The sequence below is a fragment of the Sander lucioperca genome, chromosome 5 (genome assembly GCF_008315115.2).
Source record: "Sander lucioperca isolate FBNREF2018 chromosome 5, SLUC_FBN_1.2, whole genome shotgun sequence".
In the NCBI taxonomy this organism is placed as follows: Eukaryota; Metazoa; Chordata; class Actinopteri; order Perciformes; family Percidae; genus Sander; species Sander lucioperca.
The window spans coordinates 11,180,469-11,202,254 of NC_050177.1; the positions used below are offsets into that span (position 1 = coordinate 11,180,469).

A 21,786-nucleotide genomic window follows, 5' to 3' on the forward strand; every position below is an offset into this window, starting at 1 on the left:
CTGGTGACTGGAGGTGCAGCTGTTGGTGTACAGGGAGAAGAGCAGAGGAGAAAGAACGCAGCCCTGGGGGGATCCGGTGCTGATGGTCTGTGAGTCGGAGACGTGTTTCCCCAGCTTCACATGCTGCTTCCTGTCAGACAGGAAGTCAGTGATCCACCTGCAGGTGGAGTCAGGCACACCAAGCTGGGAGAGTTTCTGCTGAAGCAGAGCCGGGATGATGGTATTGAAGGCAGAGCTGAAGTCCACAAACAGGATCCTGGCGTAGGTTCCTGCGGAGTCCAGGTGCCGGAGGATGTAGTGGAGGGACAGGTTGACTGCATCGTCTACAGACCTATTGGCTCTGTAGGCAAACTGCAGGGGGTCCAGGAGGGGGTCGGTGAGGTCTTTGAGGTGTGAAAGCACAAGGCGCTCAAAGGACTTCATAACCACAGAGGTCAGGGCGACGGGTCTGAAGTCATTAAGTCCTGTGGTCCTTGGCTTCTTGGGGACAGGGATTATGGTTGAGGTCTTGAAGCAGGCTGGCACGTGACATGTCTCCAGTGAGGTGTTAAAAATGTCTGTGAACACTGGAGACAGCTGGTCAGCGCAGTGCTTCAAGCTGGATGGGGAGACAGCATCCGGTCCAGCAGCTTTCCTGGGATTCTGTCTCCTGAACAGTCTGTTGACGTCCCTCTCGTGAATGGAGAGAGTCGTCACTGAGGTGGGAGGGGGGGTGGAGGTGGAGGGGACCTTTAAGGAGGGCATTGGTGGGGGGGCCCAGGACCCTGCTGAGGTGGGCGAGGTGGAGGTGATGCACAGTGGCTGTAGCTGTAGGGAGGTGTCGTGGGGGATGGTGTCAGGACTGTCCTTTTGTCTTTCAAATCGACAGTAGAACTCGTTCAGGTCATTGGCTAGGTGTCGGTCATTGAAGGAGTGGGGGGTTTTAGGCTTGAAGTTGGTGATCTGCCTAAGTCCTTTCCAGACAGTCGCAGAGTCATTAGCTGAGAACTGGCGTTGGAACTTCTCAGAGTACCGATGTTTAGCCTCCTTCACTGCCTTGCTAAATTTGTACTTTGACTCTTTAAATCTGTCTTTGTCCCCACTCCTGAACGCCTCTTCCTTAGCCAGCCTTAACCTTCTGAGTTTGGCTGTGAACCAGGGTTTGTCATTGTTGTAACTCACCCTGGTGCTTGATGGAACACAGCAGTCCTCACAGAAGCTGATGTATGACGTCACAGCCTCTGTGTACTCATCCAGACTGTGGGTAGCAGTCCTGAACACATCCCAGTCAGTACAATCCAAACACGACTGGAGATCCTCCACAGCTACACTGGTCCACTTCCTTGATGTCCTTGCTACAGGTTTGCAGAGCTTTAGTTTCTGCCTGTAGGCGGGGATCAGGTGGACCATGACGTGGTCAGAGTGCCCCAGTGCAGCACGGGGGACGGCGTGATAAGCATCCCTGACTGTGGTGTAACAGTGATCCAGAATGTTCTCCTCTCTGGTCGGGCATTTAATATGTTGACTATATTTAGGGAGTTCATGAGTGAGGTTCCCTTTATTAAAGTCACCAAGGACAATAACTAGGGAGTCCGGGTTGGTCCACTCCACACACAGTATCTGGTCGGCAAGCATGCACTGCGCGTCCTGCACGTTGGCCTGCGGTGAGATGTAAACACCGACCAGAATGAATGAATGGAACTCACGGGGTGAATAAAAAGGCTTACAGTTTATGGTGAAATACTCCAGGTCAGGAGAACAATACTGCTGGATCACTGTCACGTCGTTGCACCAACCGCTGTTGATGTAGAAACAGATTCCTCCACCTTTAGTTTTGCCGGAGAGAGCCGTGTCTCTGTCCGCTCTGAAAAGCTGGAAGCCTGCCAGCTGCAGCGCAGAGTCCGGTATTAATCCACAGAGCCACGTCTCCGTGAAGCACAAAACAGCAGATGAAGAAAAGTCCCTGTTTCCCCTCAACAGCAGTTGTAATTCCTCCACTTTGTTGGGCAGAGAGCGCACGTTAGAGAGGAATATTCCAGGTAACGGTGTGCGTGATCCTCGCTGGCGGAGACGCACCAGCGCACCGGCCCGTTTCCCTCTCCTCCGGCGTTTCTCTGCGTGAGCAAAGGTGAGCGCACCTTTGACCAGAATGTCCAAAATTTCCAGTGAAGGGAGAAGAAAAGTGGGAAATAAGTCTGATGGTGTTGTTGCCCTGAAGTTCACGAGCTCTTCACTTGTGAATGAGATACGGGTACCATCGCAAGAAACAGAATTAAAACACAAAACAAAACAAAACAGAGCGCTCCAACACACCGTGTCGCCATTCTGCGGCGCCATCTTGGTTGGATGGACTTGATGATGGCAGTGTAGAAGTGCACCATCATTGTTTTTGACAGGTTGAACTTCTTCAGCTGCCGCAATAAGTAAATCCTCTGCTGATGTTCAGCTCCCACTAGAGGTCCTGGAAGACGATGGAGCCCAGGAATCGAAAGGACTCCACAATGTTGACCGTGGAGTCACCCAGGGTGATGGTGGCGGGTGCGGACGCAGCCTTGAGGGGAACCGGTGCTGATGGTCAGAGAGTCAGAGACGTGTTTCCCCAGCTTCACACTCTGCTTCCTGTCAGACAGGAAGTCTGTGATCCACCTGCAGGTGGAGTCGGGCACATGAAGCTGGGTCAGCTTGTCCTGCAGCAATGCCAGGCGGACAAGCTGAAGTCCACAAATAGGATTCTGGCGTAGGTTCCTAAGGAGTCCAGGTGCCAGAGGATGAAATGAAGAGCCATGTTGACTGCGTCGTCTACAGACCTGTTGCCTCTATAGGCGAACTGCAGGGGGTACAAGGGCGTTCGGTGAGGGTTTTGAGGTGAGCCAGAACAAGGTGCTCAAAAGACTTCATTACCACAGAGATCAGGGCGACGGGTCTGTATTTAGTCCTGTGATCCTTGTTTTCTTGGGGACTGGAATGATGTTGGAGGACTTGTAGCAGGCTGGTACATGGCATGTCTCCAGTGAGGTGTTAAAGATGTCTGTAAACACCGGAGACAGCTGATGAGTGCATTGCTTCTAGGTGGAGGGAGAGACATATTCTGATATGGCTGCTTTGCGGGGGTTTAGTTTTTTAAACCATCTGTTGACATTTCTTTCCTGAATAAAGCAGTGGCGGCGCCAGAGTTTTCTTTTGCTGGTGCTATGGTTGCTATGCTATTCCCTTGACATATGTAGCCTACACACACATGCTCAGATAAGCACCCACCTCCGCAACGGTTTATTAAGTGAGCGAATGTGAGGGAGAGAGAGATTGATGTTTTTCATGCACTAAAGTTGCCAATACAACAGCACCATAGAACTCTGATTACCCCACCGAACATATTTCAAATCCCAGCCAACAAGACGGGTTTACACAATCATTACTGCAGCTTTCATACAGTAGCTTATATTTGCAGAAGAGTAATGCAGCAGGCCAAATACACCACACAGCCAACTACACACATTAACACACACAAAAACATACACGTTCTGAGGGCGAACGGATGAACCTGGTTTGAACACATTTTCAGGGTTATAAATTTGGATTCGGTGATCCATTTATTCACAGTTCTGTAAAACACATTTTCACTGTACATGTTCTACTACGAGACAAGATGGTAAGATAAGAGTGAAGTTCTTGCATTGACCCCTATTAGATGACTCCTCACCCACTGTGGTGTTGCTGCTCTAATGTCATTTACAGCAGTGTAATGTTAGGCATCCTCAGCAGCAATCACAGCCGTGGTCAGGTCATCTTCCTCCGGCCGCTTTTCTTCGTCCCCGTTGGTGACAAGCTAACCATATCTCTCAGTCTCATTTACAGGTTTTTTTAATAAAGTCTCCACACTTTGACATTTAGGGAGTAAAAAATGACCCATTACTAACGTTACACTCACGTCGCTAACCCTAACGGCTCCAAATATTGCGCTCTTCTTCTTCTGTGTGAATACGTTACTGCGGAAGTAAGGTCAAAAGTTTAATGTGTGCTACACCCATTGGCCGAATAGTATCACCTGTGTTTGCTTCATGTTTTTATTCTAAAATTAATCGGTTTGTTTTATTAATGTATTTATTAATTTTTTAAATATAAATTATAGTATTAACACATTAACGAAAATCTTTTTTTTATACATAAACCACACCAATTTCTTGGGGGTGCTGAGGGGGTGCTATGGGAATCCTAGGGGTAGCTACAGCACGCCCAAGCCGGTGGAGCAGGTGAGTGGAGTCACGGGGGATGGGGACAGGTCTTTTAAAACGATGTTAGCCAGGCGCCAGTCGTTGATGGAGGGGGGTGGCCTTTAGTTTGTAGTTGGTTATCTGTCTGAGGCCCCTCCAGACAGAAACCGAGTTATTAGCCGAAAACTGTTGTTCGAGTTTCTCAGTGTACAGTTTTTTTAGCATCTCTCACAGTCTTGCTAAACCTGTATTTTGACTCTTTAAACCAGTCCCTGTCTCTGCTCCTAAATGCCTCTTCCTTCACCAACCTTAGCTGTCTGAGTTTGTCTGTGAACCAGGGCTTGTAACTGAGTATGTTTACATGCACACCAATATTCAACTATTATTCCAAATATGACAATATTCCGAATTTGATACAGGTCATGTACACAGCATATTCCGGTTAGATGTCCCAAATAAGGCCTTATTCCGAATATAGCATTTTCCAATTAAGACGTGGGATATTCCGGTATTATTCGGGTTTCAAAGGCATTCTTTGGACATGTATTCAGCGCATTCGGAATATGCATCTCAATCTAGGTTTTTACGGCAGGATTATGGTCAGCTCTGTGCGTTGCTGTGGTTACTGTACACAAACCAACCAGCCAACAGTTTGCAAGGCTGCAGACCCGATAAGAAGGAGAAACACAGCTACTTTTAAACACTGTCAAAGACTTCGGTATCAACAGGTTTTTGGATATGCGCACACATCGCTATGCCGACCTTTTCAAGAAGCAGTGTCACGATTGAAGACTGGAGAGGAGGCTTTTAAAGTGCACAATTTGTGTATTTACTAATAAAACAACACCAAAACATACTCAAACTGAAATACAAAACAATATTAAACTGAGGCAAAATAACAGCAAACAAACAAAACGGCAACCTCACAGCAAGTCTTTTCTTTCTTCTCCTGAAGCCCTTTTAACTCAGCCTTCCTGACCCTACCACCTGCACAGGTGATTATAGGGTGAGCTAACCTGAACAAGCAACATTAACACTTAGTTTCTCAAAACATCATTACAATTGGATAGATCAGTTACTCCTGACATTACTATTTATCAGAGGTGGGACAAAGTCATTGTTATGCAAGTCACAAGTAAGTCTCAAGTCTTTGCCCTCGAGTCCCGAGTCAAGTCGAGTCAAAGATGAGGCAAGTCCCGAGTCGAGTCACAAGTCAAAGCCAACAAGTCTCAAGTCGAGTCCAAAGTCCTACCATTTTAGTTTCGAGTCATTTCAAGTTCCCTTACCACAGAAATAAAATGTATACAAATCATGTATGTCTATACGATTTGTATTTATTTAAACCTCTTTTTATACAATGACATTAATCAAATAAGGGCCCGCATGTTTTGCAAATTGCAACTCTTTTTTTGTCGACTACCTCGTAATTTTTATAGCCAAACGAAACTATCTTCGGTATCATTTTGCCAACTGGCGCGTTGTTGCTTGTGCTTCATTGGTTGTCTTGCAATGTGCCTGCTTAGATGCTGTCGAATCAAAACAACGTGGGACTACAGTGATTGGCAGGCAGCGCGCGTGCTCTCTGCATGCATACAGGTGGTGCACATTTTTTCAGAGCGGCGAGGCCGTGTGAACATTTTCTTCCCCAGTTTTCATGGGAAGTAGCAAGTCTTCTCGAGTCAAAAGGCACAAGTCCAAGTGAAGTCACGAGTCATTGATGTTAAAGTCCAAGTCGAGTTGCAAGTCTTTGTACATTTTGTCGAGTCAAGTCTGAAGTCATCAAATTCATGACTCGAGTCTGACTCGAGTCCAAGTAACATGACTCGAGTCCACACCTCTGCTATTTATTACGGCTGTCAAAATAACGCGTTAATTTCGATTAATTAATCTGAGAAAAAATAACGCGTTAAAAAAAATAACTCAGATTAATCTATTCCATATTGACGTTTGACCCGGAGCCATTCTAGCCACCATTCGACTGTAAAATGAAGGAGGGAGACGAGAATGTTCTGCTTAGATCATTAATTGGAACATTTACTTGTAAAAATATTCTTCCTGCCAACCCTGGCTACCAAAATCTGGTGCCACTGATATGTCTGTGCTTCTCTCTGATGCTCTGAAGACAATACAGGCAACACAAACACCGCTGCACGTGACTATCTGATACTATCTGCTGCATAACAAATTGCCCCACTGGGGGACAAATAAAGTAACTTCACTTGACGCTAGTTAACACTATACTCGACAGCAGCTAACATTAGCCTACCGCTAGCTAGTAGCTGGATTAAACACGGTTAAAATGCGGACAGCTAACGCTAAACGGTGTAAAGTTTGACTGTGCTTTACTGTAGAGGATTCAACACTGGTATGTAACAATCTGCAGCTGCCGTTGAAGAAACAACACAGACGGTGCATAAAATGAAACTGGTAAACTACAGCCTCGTGGTGCATTTGAAGTTATTGTAAATGTCCATTTCCCATCTGGTGGTTGTTTTTGTCGTTCAAAAGCAATTTACTAGTGAAATAAGTTATTGTTATTGTTATACATTATTATTAAATCATTTAATTTTGACTATATGGCCTTAGCAATAAACAAGCCGTTCTTTAATGTCACCGACTGTTGTTTAGTACCCTTTTTTTTCTTTTCTTTTTTTACTTTCTTAAAAAGTATCGGTTCAGGCACTGTTAATTATGTATGCGATTAATTTCGATTAATTAATCACAGAGTATGTAATTAATTAGATTGCATTTTCTAATCGATTAACAGCCCTACTATTTATATATGTATGTGCACCCACAACAACAGGCACCCCAAATATTATAAAAATTGAATTTACTGCAGAACTATCGTACCTATTGTTCTCCACCTTAGGATTGTCCAGCCCCTCCATACAGAGGACCTAATGAGGCAAACCTGCATGCACTCTCCCTGATTAAGCTGGTGAGCAGCTGATCTACCCCCCACATCACAGGCAGAACCATAGCAAATCACTATGAACCCATAAAACCTGCTGAACAGGCCTATGTCAAATAATAAAGTAACAAATAAACTAAAACAATAACCTACAACATTACACTAAAATTAACAATTAAGTAGACACCTAACAGTATTAATTTTGGGAGAAGGGCCCAGTGAAAAGGGAGAAGGAAGCCTTTTCACAAGAAGGTTGAAGGAATGAAAAAGGGATGCTGTGTTCGAACAATCCAACAAGTCCGCCACCGCTGGTAAACTTTGAACGGCTACACGTAAACGGGAATATTAGTGGAATATTCACTTTCATTAGCCATGTAAACACCTTAGTCAGAATATCATCTTTTTCGGAATAAGGGCAAAAACCGGAATAGTATGTGCATGTAAACATAGTCATTGTTGAACCTCTTAGTGGTACATGTTGGTATCCAGTTGTCCTCACAGAAACTGATGTATGACGTAACAGCCTCTGTGTACTCGTCCAAACTGTTACTAGCAGACCTGAAAACATCCTAGTCTGTACAGTCCAAACACGTCTGAAGATCCGCCACAGCTTCACTGGTCCACTTCTTAGATGTCCTCACAACAGGTTTAAAAAGTGTTAGTTTCTGCCTGTATGAGGGAATCAGGTTGACCATGGCATGGTCTGAGTTTCCCAGTGCAGCGTGGGGGACTTGTGATATGCATTTCTGACTGTTGTGTAACAGTGATCCAAAATATTCTCCTCTCTGGTTGGACATTCAATAAACTGTCTGTATTTGGCTTTGTTGAGTCACCAAGGACAATAACAAGGGAATCTGGGTTATTCCACTCCAAACACAGAACCTGGTCGGCAAGCGCGCGCTGTGCTTCCTGCAAGTTGGCCTGTGGTGGGATGTACACACCAGCCAGAATGAATAAAGCAAATTCACGGGGGGGGAGTAGAAGGGTTTGCAGAACAGGAGAAGAGCACTGTAGAATCATTGTTACATCATTACACCAGCCACTGTTAAAACAGATACCTCCACGTTTCGATTTGCCAGAGAGAGCTGTGTAACGGTTCCCTCTGAACAGCTGGAACCCAGCCAGCTTTAGCACAATTGACAGAGCCTCGTCTCCGTGAAGAACAAAGCAGCAGATGTAGAGGAGTCACTGATTTTCCTCAACAGTAGCTGTTGCTCGTCGAGTTTGTTGCACAGTGAACGCACATTGGACAGAAACATTCCAGGTAGTGGAGTGCGAAATCTCCGCCTGCGAAGCCAAAAGAGCATGCCTGAACGTCTACCTCTTCTCCTCCGTCGTTTCACTGCATGCGCCACGGTGAGCACACCTTTGACGAGAATGTCCAAGAAATTCACGGAAGACGCAAGAAAAGTGGGAACTAAGTACAATGGTGCTTTTTCACTGATGTTCATGAGCTCATCTCTGTTGAAAGAGCTCCGGGTATTGCAGCAGACAACAAAACAAAACAGAGTGCATCAAATTACAGAAGCGCCCGCAGTCGGCATCATCTTAGATGTAAGACTATAAATTTGAAAGACAGCCACTTGATTAGTCTAACTCAGACTGTTGAAGCCTCATTTTAGCTTCAGCTGAACTTTTGAACACAGTTACTTCGACAATACACATATTGACACATAGGTATTGTTTGTAGAAATGAAAAAGTTTTGTAGCGTTTTTTTGTCTCTATGTGCCAGGTTCCTGTGTCAGTGTGCACGGCCAGCTGTTCTCCAGGAACTCGTAAAGTGCTGCAGAAAGGAAAACCCATCTGCTGTTATGATTGTTTACCGTGTCCTGAGGGAGAGATTAGCAATGCTACAGGTATTTTCTTCTCCTCATACATAGCCAATGTACTGTAAAACATCAAATATACATTACGACTGCTAAAAGCCCTTTTTGTTTCATTTTTTCAGATTCCCCTGATTGTTTCCCTTGCCCCAAGGAGTTCTGGCCTAATGCAGAGAGAGACACTTGTCTCCCCAAGCCTGTAGAGTTTCTTTCCTACAACGAGATCCTAGGAATCATCCTGGCTGCATTCTCAGTTGGTGGCGCCTGTCTGGCCATTATAACAGCGGCTGTGTTCTATCGTCACAGGACATCCCCCATTGTCAGGGCCAACAACTCTGAGCTGAGCTTCCTGCTGCTCTTCTCCCTGACTCTATGTTTCTTATGTTCATTAACTTTCATTGGAGCACCCTCTGAGTGGTCCTGCATGCTGCGCCACACAGCGTTTGGGATCACCTTCGTCCTCTGTATGTCTTGTGTTCTTGGAAAAACAATAGTAGTGTTAATGGCCTTCAGAGCTACACTCCCAGGTAGTAATGTGATGAAATGGTTTGGTCCTCCACAGCAAAGAATAACTGTAGTGTCTTTCACGTTTATTCAAGTTTTAATATGTACTATTTGGTTAGTTCTTAGTCCCCCTTTTCCAATGAAAAACCTAACCATATACAAAAAGAGAATCATCCTGGAGTGTGCATTAGGCTCAGCTGTTGGGTTCTGGACTGTGCTCGGGTACATAGGCCTACTGGCTGTCTTTTGCTTTGTGTTAGCTGTCCTAGCTCGGAAATTACCTGATAATTTTAATGAAGCCAAGCTCATCACCTTCAGCATGCTGATATTCTGTGCAGTCTGGATCACATTTATCCCTGCATATCTCAGCTCTCCTGGGAAATTTACTGTGGCTGTGGAGATATTTGCCATTCTGGCCTCCAGTTTTGGATTAATACTGTGTATATTTGCTCCAAAGTGTTTCATCATTTTGGTTAAGCCAGAGAAGAACACCAAGAAATATTTAATGAACAAAAATCAATCCTAAGACATCTGAGCTTTGGATATAGTTAAGATGACAACATACAATATATAGCTTATGTTACAGTATATAGATGTGCTTAGCACATCCAACACAGTCTTCATCTTCTTGTTTAAAATGTTTATTTCATATTAAATCATTTTTACTTGTCATTTAGTGAATGTCCTATTAAGATGTTGATGTATTCTTTTACAAATATTCTTTCATAATAGGCTGAAAATATAAAACAAAATAGTCAAAATTCACAATGTAAATGTGTGGTTCTTTCTTTTTTTATAAAATCATTTCTATTTCTCTGTATCCGCCTTACTTAATATGCAAATAAACAGCACAGCCCATTAAAGGTACACATTTGTTAGGCTTAACTGTAATGAGCTCAAACAAATCAAAAAAGATGAAAGGGTAGGACAACAATTTGAAGATATCTGGTGTTTACATTGAAAGATTCATGGACACTTAATGCAGATTATATTGTACGTGCAGCCTACAAAATATGCTTTGACAATATTTCATCAAAGACCAATGGGTGAGGGCATCCTCTGTCTGATGTACAGTCAGCTGATGCACAGTAGTAGGAGGGAAGCTTTTGTCTGAAAATCTCTATAAAACAGTGAAAAGACACAGTATTCCCATCCAGATAGTTGAGGGATGGAGATCTCCGCTCTCTGTATTGGCCTGATCCTGTCTCTGGGTTTGTGTGAGCTGAACTCAGCTCTTGCCTTGAATGCTTCTGAGGATGGTGTTAAACAAAGGGCTGGGCTTACAGAGGATAGGATTGGTGCTGGGGTCAGCACTCAGACTTCATCTGTGAAATGTAAGCTCCAGGGTACCACTCGTCTCCCTGTGTTCTCAATGGAAGGTGACTACGTTATTGGTGGTGTTTTGTCCATACACCACTACATGAACACAGTGAAGCATAACTACACCACCATGCCTGAGCCACTAAGATGCACAGGAAGGTTAGTAAGAGGGAGAAGTGGGGGATAAGAGGTTAGTCTGTGTGGGGTTAGACATTTTTGATTTGTATGATGTGATTACAATTGTATTGGAAAGGTTTTGTATAGAATCAAAAAACTAACAAACAAATCTTTTTTCACATACATTTCCAAATCAGTAGATAATATTCGCAGTGGAAAATAATAGCTATGAAAAATTATATTTTTGTATTTTTTAACATATAAGTGTGTTTAACAACTGATTGTTAACCTAGATGAAAAACAACGACTTTAGATTGAGTTGAGTCCATGCTGTAAGAGCCTAAGCTAACTAATGGTCATTTTGAGTTTTTGTATTTACTAATGTTTAAGTTTCTATATTATTATAGTTATTTGATGTTGACGTACATTGTATTCAACTATGAACGTTGTTACAGATCTAGGTTAGAGCCTCTAGCTCACCCAGTAAGAGCGTTCGCCCCACATTGGCAGAGTCCTGCAGCGGCGCGGGTTTGAATCCGACCTGCTGCCCTTTGCTGCGTGTCATCCCCCATCTCTCTTCCCCTTTCTAGCCTGTCCACTGTCACTGTATAATAAAGGGAAAAGCCCCCAAAAAATAATCTTTAAAAAAAAAAAAGTCAAAAAACATTGTTCAGTGGTTGGGATACGTCGCAAATATACGCAGCCAGGAATTAGACGGCGCCCCAAAGGATTAATTGCTGATTGGAACGATTCTATTGGAATGCAGGAACTATCCGATGTGTTATCCACCTTATAATGAAAGTTGATGGACTGAAGAAAGTTTCTCCTTGTTTAAACTGTGAATCTCAGTATTAGCTTCAACCGTAGAAATACCACGTCTTCTCTGTCTAACACATTGTAATGACGACAATGGCAGATTCGCAAAATGATGAGGAGGAGGATGCAGTTAGGAGAAACTGCATCGGTATATAAATGCAAGGAGAGCAAAGTTAAGACTAACTGGAAAGTCCAACCAAATTGAACGTCTCATGGAGAGTTATGAGAATTTGACACATATTGAACAAAAGGAGATAAAGCTCTACAAAAAACTGTATGAGGAATTTGCTGAACTTAATGAGTCAGTAAAACTTTATCTGAAAGAAGAAGAACATGAGGCCGACCAAGCATACTGGTTTGAGCCCAAGGTATCAAACTGCAAAGATTTCATGAGTAGAACCGAGATGTGGATTGAAGAAATAAAACTTCATAAAGAGTTGAGAGCCACATGTAACAAAAATGTAACATCTATGGATAGTGTCTCTAATGTGTCTGCAAAACAAAGCTCTGATAGGTCATCCGGTCGTTCTAGCAGCCAGCCGTTCGTATCATCTGCCACTTCAGCATGTCTGAGAGAGGAGGCCAATAGAGCAGCTCTTGTTGCAAAGGCAGCAGCATTAAAGGAAAAGCAGGCACTGGCACTGAAAGAAGCCCAGTTAGTGGCCGACAAAGAACAGTTGGAAATTCAAACAGAGTTGGCAGCTTCTAATGCGAGAATTAAAGTTTATGCAGAATATGAATCACCTCAACAACAGGTTAGCCTCGCTGCAACGTCAAACGCTGATGTACAGGATGATGGTGAAGGCCAAACCAGTGGTGCATCACCACATACATTGAGATACCAAGATAAGACTGTGCCTTTAACCAACTCATGTGGAGCTGTACCCAAGGTAAATGTTCAGTGGAGACTGAACTCTGCACCTGCTATTGAGCCGTTGCAACAGGACAATGACACAAAGGAGCTGTGCAGAGTGATGAAACGACAAACTGATATCACAGAGCTGCTTGTAAAAAATCAACAGCTGTCTCGCCTGCCATAAAGAGACATTCCCCTGTTCCATGGTGATCCACTGGAATTCCGATCTTTTTTGAAGGCCTTTGAACACACCATCGACACCAGAGCTGAATGTGATTCAGACAAACTATACTTTTTGGAGCAATACACAATAGGTGAACCAAAATATCTGGTAAGGAGTTGCCTGCACATGCCAGCACACCATGGATATCGTGAGGCACTGAAATTGCTTAAGGATCGTTATGGAAATGAGGTTAAAATTGCTTCCGCTTTACTGGAAAAGGCCTTTAAGTGGCCCCAAATTAAGTCAGAAGATGGCAAGGCTCTCAACACCTTCTCACTGTTTCTACTTAGTTGTCGCAACACCATGGAGGATGTGGCATTCATGGACGAGCTAGACAATCCCACTAACATGAGGGTAATATTGTCAAAATTGCCGTATAAACTCAGAGAGAGGTGGAGAGCTGTCGCGTATGAGATACAAGAGAGTAGAGGAAGCAGAGCTAAGTTTGCAGATCTTGTTAGATTTGTAGACAAGCAAGCTAAAGTCACTATGGATCCACTGTTTGTAGATCTTCTGGAGGTTACAGCAGCTGAAAAGAAGGACAAAGGAAAGCCCGACTTCAAGCAACGAACAAAGAAAGAAGGAAAAAAGGGAAGTAGCTCTGCCACTAATGCTACTCCAGTTAGAACCGAGGAATTCAACATACCAAAAACAAAGGTTGTTACTACACATCTCAGTAGTGCTTTCAGCAAACCATGCTTGTTATGTGGAAGAAACCACACTTTGGAGGAATGTGAAAAGATGAAAGGAAGTCCACACAAGGAGAAAATTGAATTTGGATGCTTAACAAAAGGGCATGTAAGCAAAGAGTGTAAAAAGAGGATGACATGCCATGTTTGTGCTCAGAGACATCCAAGGATGTTACATTTTGCAAAACAAGAAAGCTTTGGAAAGGTAACTGAGGAAAAGGTACAGGATGGAGATATTATGCACCCAACAGCTTCAAGCTCTTCAGTTACTGTCAGTGAAACAAGTGCTTATACTGGGGCCGGAGATGACTGCATTCTCTCTATTGTGCCGGTCTTAGTAAAGTCAAAGAAAGGCAGCAAAATTGTGGAGACTTACGCATTCATGGATCCAGGTAGCTCTGCAACGTTTTGCACAGATGCACTTGCAAGGCAGTTAAACCTACAGGGAAGACGCACTCTACTTGAGCTGAAAACCATGAGCCCTAAGCATCACGTGGAAAGCTATCAGCTTACAGACTTGGAAGTTAGTGGGCTCAACACCAACAACTTCATTGATTTGCCTAAAGTCTTCACTCAGAAAGACATTCCAGTGTCAAGGAAAAATATCCCATCACAAGAGGACATAAGGCAGTGGCCCTACCTTAGCGAAGTCAGACTACCATCATTGCAGATGTTGGACTTCTCATTGGGAGTAATGTGCACAAAGCATAGGGGCCGTGGCAGGTGATTAATAGCAGGGGCAATGGGCCATACGCTGTCAGAACTGCTCTCGGATGGATTGTCAATGGTCCATTTAAAGATCACACTGACTTAGAAGACTGTGAGTGTTCATAAGCTACAGTTAACCGCATGTCAGTAGAGAATGTGGAGCAGCTTTTGGTACAGCAGTTTAACCAAGACTTTCCCGAGCGCCTGTGTGATGACAAGTTGGAAATGTCACAAGAGGATAAGCAGTTCATGAACTATGTGAGAAACTCTGTACACCACACGGATGGTCACTACTTCATAGGACTCCCAAAGAAGAAGGCAACCATCATCATGCCCAACAACCAAAGTGTTGCCACTCAAATAGCCCTCACACTGAAAAGGAAGTTCAAAAGGAATCCTGTGTTTCACAAAGAGTACACTGATTTTATGAAGGATGTGATTGTCCCAGAGTCCCAGAAAATCAGCTGAACCGCCAGGATGGTAAACTGTGGTATGTCCCACACCGTGGCGTTTACCACCCTCAAAACGGAAAGTTATGAGTGGTCTTTGACTGTGCTGCTAGTTACCAGGGAACCTCATTGAATAATGAACTTCTACAGGGCCCTGACCTTGCAAATTCCATTGTGGGAGTGTTGACACGCGGAGGAAGTGGCTGTAATGGCAGACATCGAAGTGATGTACCACCAGGTTAAGGTTCCTGAAGAAGATACTGACCTAATGCGCTTCCTTTGGTGGCCAGAAGGAGTTATTGAGCGGGATATGGTTGAATATAAGATGATTGTGCACTTGTTCGGTCAACCTCATCCCCGAGTTGCGCAAACTACGCACTTAAAAGGACTGCAGAGGACAACAGAAGCTAGTAATCACATGAGGCTGTGGATACAGCCCTCAACAGTTTCTATGTGGATGACTGTTTAAAGTCTGTCAATGATGCAAATCAAGTTGTTGCTCTGTACAAAGACCTTAAAGCATTATGTGCTTCAGGAGGATTCAACTTAACTAAATGGACAAGCAATAGCAGAGAGTTTTTGGTGTCTCTTCCAGACAGAGCTAAGGATTTACGAGCTGTGGACTTGAGTCAAGATGCTCTTCCAGTCGAGCGAGCACTAGGAGTGTTGTGGTGCATAGAATCCGACTCATTCAAGTTCAGGATTAACGTTAAAGAAAAACCAGTCACCAGAAGAGGAATTCTATCTACAGTTTGTTCTATCTACGATCCCTTGGGGTTTCTCGCTCCATTCACTCTTCCTGCAAAAATGCTGATGCAGCAGTTGATCAGAGAGAAACTTACCTGGGATGAGCCTGTTCAAGACAAGCGACTTGAACCAGCTATCAACCTTTGCTGTAAGCAGATGTCTGAAGCCTGTGGAATTTGGTGGTGTTGTAACAGCAGAACTCCATCATTTCTCGAAGGTCGTGTGCACTGTGCATTCATCTTGGGAAAGTCAAGGGTTGCACCCTTAAAGCAAATGACAATCCCACGAATGGAGCTGACAGCGGCAGTAGTGGCGGCGAACGTTGATAAGATGTTGAAACAAGAGTTACACATGGAGCTGCAACAATCGGTATTCTGGACCGACAGTACTACAGTCTTAAAGTACATAGAAAACAACACTCGTCGATTCAAGACATTTGTAGCTAACAGGGTTGCCACCATCCGGGAATCAACCAAGCCAACACAGTGGAGATACATCAGTACATTGACAAATCCAGCTGATTGTGCATCTAGGGGTCTAACAGCAGCCAAGCTGATGAGTAACCTTGATTGGATTCAAGGTCCACCATTCCTTCGAGAACCAGAGCATCTGTGGCCTGAGGGAGCTAAAGTGCCAGAGGTTGAAGAGGATGATATGGAGGTAAAAAGGTCAGTTACCACAAACCTCATTCGAGCAGCTGAAAACACAGACTCTGTGAACAAGGTCATCAACTACTATTCCAGTTGGTACAAACTAAAAAAGGCTGTGGCATGGGTGCTCAAACTCAAGGCAATGCTGAAGCAAATGAGTAAAACAAGAAAGGAGTTGTTAGCAAAAAATAGCTACTCCCAAACTAGTCAAATCAGACAAACCGTGAAGCAACAAATGCAAGCCTACAAAATAAACATGGAGAAAGGAACTCTAACTGTCTAAAAGAGGCAGAGAAAGAAATTATCCGTTTCTGTCAAAACCAAACATTTCATGGTGAAGTCTCAAGTTTGGAAAAGGGGAAACCATAATCTAAAAAGAAGCAGCCCTCTGTGCAAGCTGGATCCAGTGCTTCAAGATGGGCTGTTAAGAGTTGGAGGCCGTCTCAGCAAATCTTCTATGCCAGCGGAAGTCATGCATCCAGCTATTATACCTAAGGATTCACATATCACCACTCTGATACTTAGGGATATTCATGAAAGGATTGGACACTGTGGAAGAAATTATATGTTGTCCCAGCTTCGTCAAAGATTTTGGATCCCCACTGCACATTCCACTGTAAGAAAGTTTCTGTCAAGGTGCGTTGTCTGCAGAAAGGTCAACGCCCGCAGAAAGGAACAGAAAATGGCTGACCTGCCTAAAGACAGACTTCAACCAGACAAGCCACCATTTTCTCATGTTGGGGTGGACTATTTTGGGCCATTTTTGGTCAAAAGAGGGTGCTCAACTGTCAAAAGATATGGTGTGATGTTCACATGCCTAGTAACAAGAGCAGTGCACATGGAGATTGCACACACTTTGGACAGTGACTCGTGTTTAAGTGCAATCCGGCGGTTTATGTGCAGAAGAGGACAGGTGTCAATCATTCGTTCAGATAATGGCACTAATTTTGTTGCAGCAGAACGAGAACTCCGTGATGCCATTCAGCATTGGAATCAGGCAAAAATACAAGACACACTTCATCAAAGAGGAGTAGAATGGATCTTTAACCCTCCTGCAGGTTCTCATTTTGGGGGGATTTGGGAAAGGCAAATCCGGTCAGTGAGAAAGATTCTAAAGTCTGTCCTAAAGGAACAGGTTGTGGATGATGAATCACTTCAAACTTTAATGTGTGAAGTCGAAGCTATAATGAATGACAGGCCAATCACAAAATCATCTGACGATGTGAACGACCTTGAAGCTTTGACCCCTAATCACATCTTACTGTTGAAAAGGCAGCCTTTGCTTCCACCAGGACTGTTCGAAAAGGAAGATCTGTACTCATGCCGCAGGTGGAAACATGTACCGTACCTGGCAAACCTGTTCTGGAGACGTTGGGTACGTGAGTATCTGCCCCTTCTGCAAGAGCGCCAAAAATGGACTCAAGTGAGCCAAAATCTCACTCCTGGAGATGTGGTAATGATTGTAGATGATTCTGCCCCAAGAAACTCCTGGGTTTTAGTAAAGTCATTCAAACTATGCCAACAGAGTGTTGGTCAAAACAAAATCAAACACTCTAGAAAGACCTGTTGAAAAACTCTGTTTGTGAAACAGACTCTTAAAGAGATACCAATGACTCTTACTAAAGTGTAAAACACAAAAGAAGAAAGAGGTGAAAGAAAATGTACAATGTATAGTTATGGATGTCTTTGGCCCTTTTGTATTATTGTTTGAGTAATTGGTCGCCTTACTGTCTCCCAATTAGGGGCCGGAAAATGTAAGAGCCAAAGCTAACTAATGGTCATTTAGAGTTTTTGTATTTACTAATGTTTAAGTTTCTATATTATTATAGTTATTTGATGTTGACGTACATTGTATTCAACTATGAGTGTTGTTACAGATCTAATTTACTCTAGTTCTATGTTCGAGCTACTGTGCAAGGGCTCCTTTGTTTTGCTAAAAAATGAGTGTTTTGGGTCAGCGGTGGCTGCGGGACAAAATGTTTTTTGACCGTAAAAAGTAATGAAAAGTCTGTAACGAATGAGTAATGTAATAAGGTCGGAAAGTTAGACCAGCAAGTTGGACGTTTTCAATGTGGATTTCTATCTGAGAGAAGCTCGGGGAAATGTTTGGATGAAAACAGAGGACTTTGGCTGTACAGGAAAGTTTGCTAATGAATTCACAAAATGCAACGCAGTGATGTCTACTCTGTAAGTACCTGTCTGCAAACTTAACTGAAGGATTGGAAATAAAGAACGAGTCAAGACTAATTGTGCCTATCGCTGACAGAAGTGGATTTAATATGATGAAATTTTACCACTACACATGCATTTGATTATTATGAATGTTGGACTGATATCTAATCCTGTGTTTTGAATTTTGGTGCTTGTTTCTCCCGTTTTATGTATTTTCTGTTAAAACAGTGAATTGTAAATTTGAACAGTGACATGAGTGTCTGTGTGCAGCATTGACTCCAGTGAACGGCGCTTCTCACGCGCAATGATCTTTGCCGTCGAGGAGATAAACAACAGCAGTTCAGTTCTCCGTGCCTGTAGGCTATCCATTAATTGCATCTATGGAATCGAGCACGAATAAAACCCTTAATTTTATTAAATTGGCTGGATGAGTTTTAAATTACAACTAAGAGTTGTTTGAATGACAGAAATCTGCTCAGATAAGATCCTGATGAGTGCAACAGGACATGTAGCTGGGCTAACAGTAGGGTCCCCAAAACACAGATAAAACACTTCAACAAATGAACAATGATCTAACAAACAAGGTGAACAAGAATTGACTTTAGATAGCCCTAGTCTGATGTGATTCAACAGGAGTTAGGAGGAAATAGTGTTGAGATTAATAACATGTCACTTTCTGTGAAGCAGATTTGTATTCTCAGAAGTTTAATAAATGCTGATAAGTGCACTAAACTTTATTTTTTCATTGAAAGGTTTATTTGACAAAGTTTATTTTCTTCTTACCTGTTTCGTTTATTTAATATATTTTTCATACATTATTTATACAATATAGGCTACAGTATGTTTTTACATTATACATTTTTAATTGAAGTATAGGCTACAAGTGTAGATTGGTGAAGTGTTCAATAAATGTTTTTGTTGAGAAATTCTGTGTATATTAGTGTTACATTTTATCTTTCAAATAGAGGTTTAAAAACAAGCACATATCGGCCAAATATCGGCCAAAATAAATCGGCAGCATTAATCGGCAATCGGCTGACCCTGATTTCTAAAGATCTGCATCGGCCAGAGAAAACCCGTATCGGTCGACCTCTAAGCCGGATCCAGAGAGTAGCTGACGTTATCCGCAGGTTTAATGTTCATCATGTTGACACTGACCTTCTGCACACAAAAGCACAACATTGTTTAGGCAAATATAAGATGGAAGATTGTTTCATTATATTAGTCAAAATTCAGAAATGTATCTTTTTTTCATAACGTTACTTTCTCAAATGTATTACTGATACTGTTATCAGTGAGACCAAATACTAAAATGTATCTAATGTTTGTATGAACTATCTTGATACATATTTAAAAATGCTAATTTAATATGTTTACTGATATAGGCATAAGGCAATGCACTATACTTTCTCTGCAGGTCAACAGCTATGGTTGTTGTGGCATTTGCAGCCTCTGGAGACCTGAGGCTTCTGCTGGAGGAGCTGTCGCTCGAGCCATCTCCACCTCGCCAGTGGATAGGCAGTGAAGCCTGGGTAACAAACACAGAATTGCTGAGGTTCAGCTTCTGTGCTGGAGTCATTGGATTTGCCATCATCCCAGGTCTGAGAGACTTCTTGCTGGATCTCTCTCCCTCTAAAGTGGCTGCCTCGCTAGTGCTTACTGAGTTCTGGGAGGATGCATTCAACTGCAGGCTGGGAAAAAGTGAGAAAGTTGTATATAGACAGTCTCCAGGCCACCAAGCTCAATAAAGATTAAAAAATGTATTTACTAATGTGTATCATTTAAAGTTTATATATCTAATTAGGCTGCTACTGTATACTGAGAATTATTTCAAATTATTTAGTTAAACACATTAAAACAGAGGTAGTTCATCAAAGGAAAAGGTGTGGATATTGAATGCCTTTTACTATTATGACCAATTGTCTTTTGCCTGATTTGTGTTAATGTGAGCTAGTATACATACTTAAAAAAATATGGAACCTCACCTGGGTGGATAGTGAAACACAAGTAAGGAGCACAAAAGTAAAAAAAAACAACTAAAATTTAACATATTAAAATTTGGCGATCTTGAAGGATATGTGTTTTTGGTCCATATTTGTAAAGTCCATATTGGCTGTAAAGAAATTCCAAAGTTATAGTATTTTGAGAGTCCCCCTTTATATTTTCTTTAAAAAGAGAGTGTCTAAAAGATTGTAACTTTGGAAGATATTCACTTGATTTGTCCAGTTCAGACTGCTGAAGCCTTATATAAGCTTCAGTTGGATTTTGTCCCTCAGTAATTACATTGAAATGGTTTAAGGAGGGGTTACAGTTTGGTTACAATGACCAATACGCTTCTCACTACACATATTGACACATGGGTATTGTTTTAAGACAGACTCGGAAAAAAATTGAACTTATCCTTTAATCCTCAGTTTAAGAGCACACCTGAATATGTATGAGTTTGTTTCTCTCTATGTGCCAGGTTCCTGTGTCAGTGTGCACTGACAGCTGTCCTCCAGGAACTCGTAAAGTGCTGCAGAAAGGAAAACCCATTTGCTGTTATGATTGCATACCGTGTCCAGAGGGAGAGATTAGTAATGCTACAGGTATTTGTTTTTCTCCTAACCCATAGCTGATGTACTGTACAAAATCAAATATAGGCTACATTAAATGCTAAAAGCCCTTTTTGTTTCATTTTTCCAGATTCCCCTGATTGTCTCCCTTGCCTCAAGGAGTTCTGGCCTAATGCAGAGAGAGACACTTGTCTCCCCAAGCCTGTAGAGTTTCTTTCCTACAACGAGGTCCTAGGAATCATCCTGGCTGCATTCTCAGTTTGTGGTGCCTGTCTGGTCATTATAACAGCGACTGTGTTCTATCGTCACAGGACATCCCCGATTGTCAGGGCCAACAACTCTGAGCTGAGCTTCCTGCTGCTCTTCTCCCTGACTCTATGTTTCTTATGTTCATTAACTTTCATTGGAGAACCCTCTGAGTGGTCCTGCATGCTGCGCCACACAGCGTTTGGGATCACCTTCGTCCTCTGTATGTCTTGTGTTCTTGGAAAAACAATAGTAGTGTTAATGGCCTTCAAAGCTACACTCCCAGGTAGTAATGTCATGAAATGGTTTGGTCCTCCACAGCAAAGAATAACTGTAGTGTCTTTCACGTTTATTCAAGTTTTAATATGTACTATTTGGTTGGTTCTTAGCCCCCCTTTTCCAATGAAAAACCTAACCATATACAAAAAGAGAATCATCCTGGAATGTGCATTAGGCTCACCTATTGGGTTCTGGACTGTGCTCGGGTACATAGGCCTACTGGCTATCTTTTGCTTTGTGTTAGCTGTCCTAGCTCGGAAATTACCTGATAACTTTAATGAGGCCAAGCTCATTACCTTCAGCATGCTGATATTCTGTGCAGTCTGGATCACCTTTATTCCTGCATATATCAGCTCTCCTGGGAAATTTACTGTGGCTGTGGAGATATTTGCCATTCTGGCCTCCAGTTTTGGACTAATACTGTGTATATTTGCTCCCAAGTGTTTCATCATATTGTTTAAGCCTGAGAAGAACACCAAGAAACATTTAATAAACAAAAATCAATACTAAGACATCTTTGGTTTGGGAAT

General features: G+C 42.7%; 2 protein-coding genes across 2 annotated transcripts; both read left to right on the forward strand.

Annotated features, from left to right (window-relative positions):
- Window positions 1-8,478: 8,478 nt before the first annotated feature.
- Window positions 8,479-9,955, forward strand: LOC116050792 (vomeronasal type-2 receptor 26-like). The gene is made up of 3 exons (XM_031301006.1): window positions 8,479-8,580; window positions 8,835-8,958; window positions 9,051-9,955. Exons 1-3 carry the CDS (start codon window positions 8,479-8,481, stop codon window positions 9,953-9,955), a joined length of 1,131 nt encoding a protein of 376 aa, XP_031156866.1.
- An 8,225-nt stretch (window positions 9,956-18,180) lies between these two features.
- LOC116050793 (extracellular calcium-sensing receptor-like) lies at window positions 18,181-21,766 on the forward strand. Its single transcript, XM_031301007.1, has 5 exons — window positions 18,181-18,191; window positions 19,274-19,306; window positions 19,594-19,888; window positions 20,641-20,764; window positions 20,862-21,766. The coding sequence occupies exons 1-5, from the start codon at window positions 18,181-18,183 to the stop codon at window positions 21,764-21,766; spliced, it is 1,368 nt and encodes a 455-aa protein (XP_031156867.1).
- The last annotated feature ends 20 nt before the right edge of the window (window positions 21,767-21,786 follow it).

Coding starts and splice junctions, on each gene's coding strand:
- LOC116050792 (XM_031301006.1), top strand. CDS start 8,479: ATGTCCAAGAAATTCACGGAAGACGCAAGAAAAGTGGGAACTAAGTAC. Junction 8,581..8,834: donor CTCTGTTGAAAGAGCTCCGG/GTATTGCAGCAG, acceptor TCTATGTGCCAG/GTTCCTGTGTCAGTGTGCAC. Junction 8,959..9,050: donor AGAGATTAGCAATGCTACAG/GTATTTTCTTCT, acceptor TCATTTTTTCAG/ATTCCCCTGATTGTTTCCCT.
- LOC116050793 (XM_031301007.1), top strand. Junction 19,307..19,593: donor GTAGCTGACGTTATCCGCAG/GTTTAATGTTCA, acceptor CTTTCTCTGCAG/GTCAACAGCTATGGTTGTTG. Junction 19,889..20,640: donor TGGGAAAAAGTGAGAAAGTT/GTATATAGACAG, acceptor TCTATGTGCCAG/GTTCCTGTGTCAGTGTGCAC.